General features: G+C 34.6%; 1 protein-coding gene across 2 annotated transcripts in view; it reads left to right on the top strand.

Annotated features, from left to right (window-relative positions):
- Positions 1–12,293, top strand: part of LOC149786569 (mitochondrial glutamate carrier 1-like) — a 36,492-nt gene that overhangs the window by 2,555 nt on the left and 21,644 nt on the right. For both annotated transcript variants that reach the window (XM_089977080.1, XM_089977081.1), the window contains exons 2-4: positions 4,367–4,436; positions 8,768–8,902; positions 10,233–10,288. In XM_089977080.1, coding sequence (XP_089833206.1) covers positions 4,420–4,436; positions 8,768–8,902; positions 10,233–10,288 — 208 coding nt within the window. In that variant the 5' untranslated portion in view covers positions 4,367–4,419. The remainder of the gene's footprint in view (positions 1–4,366; positions 4,437–8,767; positions 8,903–10,232; positions 10,289–12,293) is intronic.

Here is a 12,293-nt window from a genome sequence, read left to right as displayed (position 1 = left end):
CCTTACTGACCATGAACCATATAACTGACCTCAGGTGAGTTTTCCATGAGCATTAAGCACATCTGTTTACTGTTTATGGTGTTTACTTCCCCTTCTTTTTAACTAAGATCAACATAAATCCTATGTTTTGGTCGTTTAGGAGGCAAAAATTGTGTTTTTTCACATGATAGTTTGTGTAATGGCAGGTATGTATGTCTATAAGACTGGATTATCATGTTTGTTTACTTCATTATTTCAGTATAACCACACTTGTTTACAGTATCACCTTGAAATATTTCTTTATAACCATTATCAGATCATGTGGAATGTTTATACAGTACTTCTTTCATTCCCCTGCATTGAACAAATCCCCTTTTATTGTCAAAATGAAGAAAAAACCCTCCCCTTTTCAGAATACACCTTGAATAATCCAAACAATATTTTCCAGTCTTAATATCTTCGAGGTTCACTCAGAGTGGCTTTTTAAGACCAACAGGTGGCTGCTTTTAACAGATTCATTATTACAGTAGTTTGGTCTCCATGATATTCCAAAAAAGTGGCTGCTTTAACAGCATCATGCTAAAATGTGTCCTCTGAAATAGAATGATATGTATGTTGTTTTAATATATTATTATCGTTGTGGTCATTTGGAGAAAAATGGAGATTATGCAACATTGCCTTTCAGGACAGCCTTGTATACTTGATGTTGTATAAATCCTCATATACTATGCAAGATAGAGACTAGACATATGGTTTAGGGTGATGTAAAGGTTTTCTCAACATTTTCATCTCTCTCAGAGTTGAGGTGGTTCTGTATAACATGTTTGGCAATTTGTATGTGTATGCTTAATAACCTAAATGTTAACACAATCATGTAGGATGTGGTTTTGACTGAAACTTTTAAATAGTGCCCGCAGAGCACAAAAGATGTGGCCACAGAGCTTAATTGAGATCCCCACCCAATATATATACCAGTATGCACTTACTGGGCCTGAAATGAGAACTTCAGTATGCAGCAGGCTTTGGCCCTTTTGTTTATAATCCAAGGGGCATACATTTAGGGATGAGACAAATTAGATGAATGTGGGAATATTTGTTTTGCAAAACACTGTTAATTTTTTACTGACAGTCTTCATTCCATAAGGTACCGCTTTAGTGGCCTGGTGGTTAGAGCATCTGCCTCAGATGTGGGAGGTCACAGGTTCGAATGCTGGCTGAGTCATACCAAAGACTTACAAAAATGGTACTAACAGCTGCCTTGCTAGGTGTTCAGCATTAAGAGGTTAGTGTTAGGACTAGTTTTTATGATGTCAGGATAATGTGACTGTGTGGGACATGATGCTACATGTCTGTGGCGTGATGCCCCAGTGCTAAACATCACTTTAAGCTGCCACACTGCAGACATTATAGTGATATGACTGAATTTTTTTCAAGCTATGTTAAAAATCCAAATCACACACACACACACAGACACACACATCTGTAAAGTGAAAGTAAATGCTGAGCAACATACTGTGTATACTCGCTTATATGACAAGTTCAACTGGACAGACCAAGAACATCAGATAATGCACTGGCAGATTAGGGTCTGTGTTGTTTGTTCTGCTGATTACTCCTAACAAACTGCACAGACCCAGAACATCACATAATGCACTGGCAGATGTGGCTCTGTGCAGTTTGTTAGGAATTATTAGTAGAAAAAACAACACAGACCCTAATCTGCCAGTGCGTTATGATACAGCAGATCAGGATCTATGTTGTTTGCAATTTCACTTGTAAGCAACAATATATGGTATTATCTGCTTTGGAACTCCTCTTATGGTGAATTAAAATTGTAGGAAAATTTATTATAGCTGCAGTCTCTGTAAAATTACAGGACTGTATCTTCATTTTTGTTTACATATCAGTCTATCAGCATAAACCTGTTAGATACATGTATAGTATTTCTCACATGTACATACCACGGAGTCAGCTTGTACATATTTCAAAAAGATGTGGATATATTTTTTATCAGACAAAGATATCTATTGTAAATAGTTGCCAAAATTTTGTAATATTGGAAATGGCTTATCATTGGATAAATTTAGTAATTTACCTCCTAAAGAACCTTTTTGTTGATTTTTAACTCAACTGGTTATAGACCAAAACAGTTTATGCAGTGGCCTGTCATCCATTGGTTAGTACAAATTTGTTATCACTGCTTTTCCTGAACTACTGGAAGCATTGCTATGGCACTTGACCTACAATTTCATCCCATGGTCTAGTTGGTCCAAAATGAAAATGATGCCTATAGGACATCCAATATGACCAGTATGGTGGCCATCATGAAAATCTTGTTATTGTGACACCAGATGAATGGATGGTCATGTCAACGTGGGGTTTGCACAAAAAGACATAATGTCTAGTATGCCTTGAACAAGCTGACTGCCAACACAGGTGCCACGGTAGCTATTTTGAAAGTTTATGCTTTTGAACTCACCTGAACTAAAGGCCAAATGATCATATGGTATGGCCCTGTGCCTATTAAACACTGCATCAGTCATCATGTGTCAGTCAATGATTACTATATTAAACTTCTCAAACAAAATTTCTGGGCCATGTGTCAGTGGATCCTGGCAGGAATATCATTAATATAGGCCATAAATAAAGGAAACCAAAGCTGAGATGGCCAATATGGAATTATCACAAGGGCTCTGTCAACTCTGTCATTTATGACCTTACCGGTAATTTTCCCACTAAGCAGAAAGGACGAAATTTTACTGGCAAAACTCGTGCTCCTGGTCCTGGATTCAGTTCAATAAATTTATCATTTTTGTACAACTTAGAAACAACATTTGGAGGCCCTGGGTAGCTGAGTGGTCCAAGACACTCACCTTTACAGGTAACTCACATCTCACCTCCATCCACATGGGTTTGAAGCTCAGCTCAACCAACATGGGTATATGAGAACACTTGCAAGTATATAATTTCCCAGGGATCAGTGGCGTGTCCTGAGTTCTTTCTCTACCAAATATACTGGCTGCCACGTGTAGCCAGCCCATCATGTGCTTAAAAATGGTGTTTAATGCACAAAACAGTACTATTTAACATCCATGAAGTAGATTTTGAAAACTTCCTCCAAGGATAAAAGCCATCACAAGTATAATATCTCATTCTGGTAAATAGGGGCCCCGAGTGGCCGAGTGGTCTAAAGCGCTCTCCGTTACGGATCACTGCCATCTCACCTCTGTCTGCGGCGGTTCGAGTCTAGGATTCAGCCAATGTGGGTATGTGAGAAAGCTTGCCAGTAGCTTCTCGTGGGTCTGTGGTTCTTTCCGGGGTTTTCCCGGGTTCTTCCTCCACCAATAATACTGGCCGCCATGTATAGCCTATCGTGTGCTGAAAAATGGCGTTAAGCCCCAAAACAACAACAACAAAAAAATCATTCTGGTAAATAGAAGGGCTGAAATATGTACATTGTCTTTCAAGATACCACTACAAGTGGATTTCCCAGGACTGAGAGACATTAGGAGAATACACATGTATTGCCTTGTTAGAATACCAGTACAACTGTATGTTTATTCTGTAGCAGGTATGGATGAAGATAATACTTATAGAACATAGAAATAAATAGTGTATGATCATTACAGTCTTCAACTGGCATCTAAGGCATTTCACTGTTGAACAAATGATCCTACTGTTCCACCAGTTATGGATAAAGATAAAGTTGATTTTGTTGTGGGTTTAATGCCATTTTACAGCACATGATAGGTTATACATGGCAGCCAGTATATTTGATGGAGGAAGAATCCAGGAGAAACCACCAACCAATGGGAAGCTATTGGCAGATTTTTTCACATATTCAGGTCAGCTGAGCCTCAGAGACTCAAACCCATGTGAACAGAGGTGAGATGTCATCCAGGGCCCTGATAAAAAGAAAAGTAGAGAAACACTGAATCAATTGTTTTCATAAATCAACAGCAGTGGTGGATATTTAAACACCAAGTATACATCCTAGTGACCTATATTTCTTGGCCAAATGCTTTTGCATTTGGCCATTAGGCAAACAGATGACAATATTTGTGGGATCTTGGGCCCACTTGGGCCTTTTGTTGTAGATAAATATAGTGGAATTGTTTAAATCTGAACAAAATGAAAATCATGATCTCAATCAATATAATCATTTGACAGTAGCAGACATTAAATTGTCTTTTTCAGAGAATAATAATTAGTTATGGTTACTTTTTAAAGTAGACACCACAGGCACAGGTCTGTGCAAAGGAAGCCATGTTGCTAGCCTTGATGCCATAATTGTTTAATACATTTTTTTTTTTTTACAACACTTCATCTGTTGCTCTGGCATGATTCATATTATTCATAGATGTATGTCTTTTTTTTAACATTTCAGAGAAACAGTTGAACTTCAAAAAAGTACAGCTAGAGAAGAAGGCCATACCTTTGATGGATTCAAATTTCATGTAAGTTTTAATTTTAGACATTGTGTACATTGGAACTTGGGAAGACCAGCCATAACTAGGAAAAAGTGATAATATTTCAGCCACTGTTAAAAAATGAATTGTATTTTCAGTGAACCAGTTGTTGTTGTTGTAGGGTTTAATGCCATTTTTCAGTACACGATAGGCTTTACATGGCGGCCAGTATTAATGATGGAGGAAGAACCCGGGAAAACCTCCGGAAAGAACCACCGACCCACGGAAGCTAATGGCAAGCTTTCTCACATACCCACATTGGCTGAATCCGAGACTCAAACCCATGCAGACAGAGGTGAGATGGCAGTGATCAGTAACAGTAAGCGCTTTAGACCACTCGGCCACTTGGGGCCCCTCAGTGAACCAGAAGTGTATGATAGATGAAGGAATATTGTCAGGGCATGGCTTTCTCAAGTTTAAATTCATATTGAATGGTGATTAAACATATAGAATTTAACTAATGTCATGCTTACCTGAAAGCTTGTTGCCCTGGAATCAGCATTAGTTGGCCTTCTTTCCATTTTATTAATGGTTGTTATTGTTGTTGTTGTGGGGTTTGACGCCATTTTTCAGAACAAGATAGGCTATACATGGAGGCCCATATTAATGGTGGAGGAAGAACCTGGGAAAACCCCGGAAAGAACCACTGACCCACGAGAAGCTACTGGCAAGCTTTCTCACATACCCACGTTTGCTGAATCCAAGACTCAAACAGACAGAGATGAGATGGCAGTGATCCAAAACGGAGAGCGCTTTAGACCACTCGGCCACTTGGGACCCCCATTTTATTAATTGAAAACCCACAATGGTGATTTCTAAGTCACTGGAGGCAATGTCAAGAATTGCTTTCCACTGCATGAATGTCTTACATCATGTTAGAAACAAAATAAATCCAATAGAAAATTGTATGGTGTGGAGTTGATCTTTATTGTATTTATAAAATAGCAAAAGAATTTTTTTATTTTGACATAACCTGGAAATATACTTAAAAATCTCACCATATGTTTGACAATTTGATTGAAATAATATTTTTTTTTATACTTTTAAAAATGCACCTTTTTTGTTTTCATTTTGACACTTTGATCATTATTGATGAATGATTTATTGCAATCTTTGTGTGTTTTGAAAGCAATAAAATATATTACAGATGTAAATAATAATAATAATAATAATAATAAGAGACAATAAATGATTTTATTCTACACTTGGCCTAATTATCACATTCCAATCTTATGTCAGGTGGCATCTATGTGATTGCTACAAACTTCCTAAAATAGGCAAACTTCAGCCTGCTCAGCGTAACAGTAACTTACAAATATTTTGTATTATGAACATTTTTTGATGATAAATAAATTAAGCAGATATGATTTAACACCTTCTATAGTGATTTTAATACTTTCTTGCAATTTTATAATGCATGCATTAAAATTCATGATAAGGACACCAGCCATGGCATATGGAGAACACTTTGGTATTAAGACCAATACATATACACTGTACCTGACATGTACACCATTAACCCCCCACACACAAAACTATTGAGGACCTGTTGGTATTATAACCTGTACATGTATCCAGCTTGTTTGCCTGTATATAACCCCCACAGAATTATTCGTTTAACCAATTCTTAATTCAGTTATAATTACTAACTGGAATAATTTTGGGTTTAAATTGTTTTTAATTTATTTTTTTTAACCATTTAAGATTGTACTGTTAAAAAAAATCTCCACTTAGTACATTAAATAAGTTTCATAAAAAGCATCTTGCCTTTCATATTTCAGTACTATTATCTTAGGAAGCCATCAAGAGCCTGTGTCACCAGTAAACTATAAAATAATTGGAGTGCCATAAATCCCTCGTAAGCAACACTTGACCTTAGCAAGAGATATGCACAGGAATGCTGACTCATTGTTTTCACTCAGTGACATTGGTCACTTGAATGTTTAAAACATGTATAATGATACCAGTAATTATCACATGAGAAATGTAATTTGATGTCCAAACCAGTAAAATCAGAGAAATAATACTGTGTTTAGCCATACATAGAAGGCATGTGCATGTAACATTTAGGCAAATACAGGTGAATGTAGATTGTAAAGCTTATGATCTTGGATCTGAAGACTCCTTTTGTTTATGTACTTTTTACAGTATGATGTGGGTCCTACTTATCATAATTGTACACTAATTGGTTAAGTAGAATTGATTTGTGCATAAACTTTTCAGGAGACTGCTGACCCTCGATAGATTAACAGGGTTCTTACGGTCTTTGAAAGTCTTTGACAGTTTGGGAAAAATGAGGTAGCATTTTCAAGGCCTTGAAAGTTTGGGAAAATCGAGCAGATTATACCTGAGTCATTAAAAATCTTTAAAAATTGAAATAAACCAATACATTTTAATTTCTTTCCATAATCACAAATAAAATTGTTTAAGGTTGTTAGATTCAGATGTAGTCGAGTTTTCCTGGTTTCTTTCTTTTGATTAATTATAGTTTGAATTACATCATTAAACAATATTGTTGTATTTTGCATTCGTTGTTTTCTCATATAACATAACTTGTATATAAAATGTTAGTGAAAACGTTTGGGAAAAGTCTTTGAATTTATCATTCAGAAATCTGTATGAACTCTGATTAAGATTTTTTTTTGATTTGTAATAAGCAAGTAGTTACAGGCCAGCTTTTGCATTCTTTCACCATGTCCCGCTATAATTTGTCCCAATTATCAGAGTTTTTAGCTCACTTGGCTGTGGGACCATTTTGTGTTTATGTTATGGTCCTTTGTCTGTCATGTATCACTAGTCATGCATTGTCCATTAACAAATGCTCATTACAGTTCTGAAAATCCACTCAACATAATTTGACCAAATTTGACAGAACGCATACAGATATAATGCTCTTTACAGTTCTGAAAAACCACTCAACATAATTTGACCAAATTTGACAGAAAGCATTCAGGCATAATGCTCTTTCAGAATTGTTCTAATTATGCCAATCTTCTTTTAGGTGTGGTTGCCATTACTAAAAATTTTGAAACCTCTAAACAAATTTTGCTCAAGAACTGTTCAACAGAATTTGACCAAACTTAAAAGAAAGCATCCTGGTATGAAGATATTTTAAATTTGTTCAAATGATGCCAGTTCACCATCAAATACAGCCAATGGTACTAAACAGAAAAACCTTTAAGTGAGTTCTTTTCAGAATCCATTTAACAGGATTTGACCAAATTTGACACAAAAAAATGTCCTGTTACAAATGGCTTTCAGTTTGATGCAAAACAAAAGAAACACCTTGGTGACTTCATCTCACTGGGATTTAACCAAATTTAATGGCAAGGATCCTGATAGAGATGGCTTTCAGATTTGTACAAATTATGCCAATTGTCTATCAAATATAGTAAACATTACTATAAATAGAAATATCTTTATATAACTTCTTATAAACCACTCAACAGAAATTGACCAAATTTTACAGAAACCTGGCATAAAAGCCTTTAAAATTTATACAGATGATACCAATCTACAGTCAAAAATGGCCACTGCTGCCAAAAATAAGAAAAATTTGTATTTTATTTCACATAAACTTGTTCACACAAAAATATCAAATTTTACTGGTCCAGCAACATTGTTTACTTGTAGTGGGCCGCTAGACATTGAATTTTTCTTACCCTCCTTGTCTCACTTGTTTTCTGACCTTTGTCACAATAGCAACAAAATGTGTTCAGCTTTTGTCTTTGCAGCCTTTCCACATTATGCTAGACAAAGTTCTCATATGTTTAAAAGTTATGTAAAAATTATGTGAAAACTCTATGATAATTATTATTAGGGTTACCATATGTGAACTTTAAAAATAAATGACTCCCCAGAGAGTGGGTATAAATATATCAGCATCTGTATAGAGATTTAAGGACCAAAAGGGAGCAGGTCATGTCCAGGAAAAAGTGGAAGTATGGCAACCCTACTAGTATTCACATGAAATATTAAAATAGCTATTCAGTAGGTATTTTGGTCAATGTATATTGTGCTGAATATAAATGCTGAATTGACAAATTTACTAAAGATTATTCATCATTATTTCTCCCATAATAAGACTTAGTGACATGAGCCTAAAAAAATTATAATAATGTTAATGTTAGGCGTGGTCTTATTATTACACATGGATATTGTAGTGAATATTTGCCAGAGCATTGCACAAATGGGATTTGGCTTACAAGTCAGTTGTGGCTTATCAATGGATATATACAATAATGCTAATAAATTGTTTTTTTATAGTATTTATGGTGTAGTTATCACTAAATTGTACTTTCTTACTGTCTCCTTTTTAGCCCAATCCCCAAGATCATCAACGGTGGTATTGCGGGTATCGTAGGAGTGACATGTGTATTTCCCATTGATCTGGTAAAGACTCGTCTACAGAACCAGCAACCTGGCCCAAATGGCCAGGTTATGTACAAAAGCCTGTGAGTAGAATTTTCTTATCATGCATGGTTTTCTAAGTTAAATATTTGCTGGAATTTGCAAGAAGAGTTGAAGTCTTAGATTTCACAGTTTAACTAATGATGTTCTTTCAATGCTTTCACCTTAATAAACCATGTATGGTCAGTGTTGCATCATTCATGCATAGTCAGTGACATTTTTATTATCAGTAATTATTTACAAAGTGACTGCAAATATACTTTGTATTATGGGTTTCACAATACTAGGTTATACCATCTATACTCACTTATAAGTCAAATTGCATGCAACAAAGATTGATTTGCTGCAGCATATGCACCTGTAGGTCAGCTCTGTGTTGTTTGATCTACTCATTACTCCAAAGAAACTGCAGAGACCCATCTTTGCTGGCGCATTATGTGATGGAAGATCTGGGTCTGTGCAGTTTGCAGTTGTACTCAACTTATAACTAAGTATATACAGTAAGCATGAAAAGAAGAATTCACAGAAAATAAGGATATGTTTACCATGTATTTTATTTAAAAAAATAAACGTTTCCATGGATTTATAAATGAAGAAAGAAATAATGTATTCTTTTGATGATTCTCCTTATTAAAGTAATTAGCAAGGCTATTTATCTCTTTAGTGTACTATGCTGCAAGGAGTGCTCCATTATCAGGGTATGAGTTGTGTAAAATTTTGGACTGAAGAACTCAATAAATGAAGATAAAGTTATTACTGGAAGACATGTTAAGAATTCTTCTCATCTTCTCATTTAAGTTAAACATATGTTACCTTTCTTACCAACCCATTTCCCTGCATTAAAGTTACCCACATCCATGGTTCCACTGGCTAGACAGTTTGATGCACTGTGCTGAGTTGAATACTGTGTTCTAAAATTGGTCATCTGAGAATGACTGACCACCAGAATCTTGATTGAAATGACAACTCAACAAAAGGCTGACCCTAGGACCAAAAAATATGTGCAGACAACTGCACTGTTCACAAAAATCACTATAGAGTGTTTTGTGGCTAAACTTCAGGGTAGTTATCTCCCTTGGATATTGTTCCACTGGTGGTAATACTTGAGACAGTAGAGAAAAAAATGCTTTTAAAAGGAAATCACCACAATATTCTAAATGTTTTAAACAAATGCTATGAGTTCTGTAGTGACTAATAAGGAAAAGAACATTTTGAAGAATATTGTATTTAAAGATTGATTACTGCATTCTTTGTACAATAGTGAAAATACCTTGAATACCTATGTTATTGTATCTGATATTATGTAAATTAGAATCACTTAACCATCCAAACCACTAGTATTATCAGTATTTTGATTTTTTGTTCTTTTCCCAGAGCTGACTGTGCAGCAAAAACTTTTAGAAATGAAGGATTCTTTGGAATGTACAGAGGTATGAGCTGTTCCATTCAAAGACATATTCGATTTTAATACTCAGGAAAGGTACTTTTAAGGGATTGTAGTACTTGGGGATGATACTTATAAGACAAAAAATTGCAGCTTGTCTATAGCAACCCATAATGCTCCCCAGAGATGAATGCAAAACTCCAAATTGCATTTATTAAGTAGCTACCAAAATGTTATCAGATCTTTCCTTGCAGAAATGTCTTTTAGATGGAAATTGTTAGGATATATTAAAGTGCATGCAACATTGAATAATTATATTTTGTCAACCAAATTACGTATTATCAGCATTAGAAATATGACTTGTGAAGTTTTAAAAATGCATTAAAGAATTTCTTATCATGCAGTTAGACTAGATGTATTAAATGATACCCACATTTGTCACAGATTGTTTGCTGTCATGCAACTATTTTGATTTTGAGTTTGTTAGACCTTTTTTAAATGAGGTAAGTCACACAGAAATTTGGAGCAGACTTTTAAAATAGCAATTAGTGGGAAAGGTTTTGTAATATATTTTGTTAATTAGTTCTATTCAGATGTATTTGTATATAAATTTAGAAAATTTATATTTTATCTGAGTTGTAATGGAGACCTGACTTTAAAGAGTTTGATTGTCTATTTTCTCAGGTAATTGCATTAGAATGAATTGTATATTTACCCTGGTAATTGTGTCATGTTTGAATTCTCTATTGACTCTAGTAATTGTGTCTAGTTTGAATTCTGTATTTACCCTAGTAGTTGTGTCATGTTTGAATTCTCTATTTACCCTGGTAGTTGTGTCAAATTTGAATTCTCTGTTTACCCAGATAGTTGTGTCTAGTTTGAACTCTCTGTTTACCATAGTAATTGACCTTATGCCAGAAGGTAGATCACTCCCTCTGCCTACCACGTGACTTGACAATGTCTTAACCTCCGACAAACATTCTGTGAAAATAGCGAGCATGATAACATTAAAAGATCCCAAATGATATTGGTGAGCAATATTTGCCATATGAAACAACACTGAGACAGAGACAGAAAGCGAGAGCATTTATCCATCACTTGCACTTCTCTAAGTTACGTTGGTATACGGAGAACTCGCCCCCATGTATCTGGAGAAGTCACCCCAGAGTGGTTGGAGAAGTCATCCCAAAACTTGTCACCTAGATAACCTTTTTATAACAGAATTAAGTCATCTTTTACGTGATTCATACTCATATTTATATTTTTATCTTTATATATACGCGATGACAAATGAGATATTAACTAAATTAAAGCAATATCATAGTAATATTTATAAGGATGAAATTAAGTCTGTATATAATCTAATGAATGACGAAAGTATAGTGATTAAAAAGGATGATAAGAGTCAAACACTATTATTATTGTGAATCAAAATGATTATGTTAAAGAAGTTGAACATCAATTAGAAATTAAATTTAAAAAATTCAACATGCATTAATGAGATCGCTAAAAATAATAATTCCATATATGAGGAATTTGATATTTTCCCTCTTAACATACGAACACCTCAATTATACATATTACCCAAAACTCATACAAATCCTGACTATAATTTACCTTAAAATTATCCAGGACGACCCATTATATCAGGTTATAGTTCATATACTGAAAACCTATCCAAATTTATTGATAGTGTTTTACGACCTTTAATGAAATCACTTCTTTCATACATTAAAGATACAACTACTTTCATTAAAAAGTCGAAGTCTATTCCACATTTATCTGATAATTTAAATCCTGGTATCATTAGGTGTAACATCACTATATACCAACATTCCGCATGCAGATGGTATTGAAGAGTGCAAATATTTTCTTGATAACAATCCTAATAATAGCACACTATCTAGCAAAGATATTTGTTAAATAATAAAAACTTAACTTGGAAAATAATTATTTTAAATTTAATATTACGTATTACATACAGATAATGGGTATTAAGATTGCTCCTATATACTCTTCCCTTTCATGGGTGAATTAGAAAAGGATTTTAT

The sequence above is a fragment of the Sinohyriopsis cumingii genome, chromosome 12 (genome assembly GCF_028554795.1).
Source record: "Sinohyriopsis cumingii isolate HCF-2022 chromosome 12, ASM2855479v2, whole genome shotgun sequence".
NCBI lineage: Eukaryota > Metazoa > Mollusca > Bivalvia > Unionida > Unionidae > Sinohyriopsis > Sinohyriopsis cumingii.
Note: the sequence above shows the minus strand (reverse complement) of the source record. Positions and strands in the feature narration are given on the sequence as shown.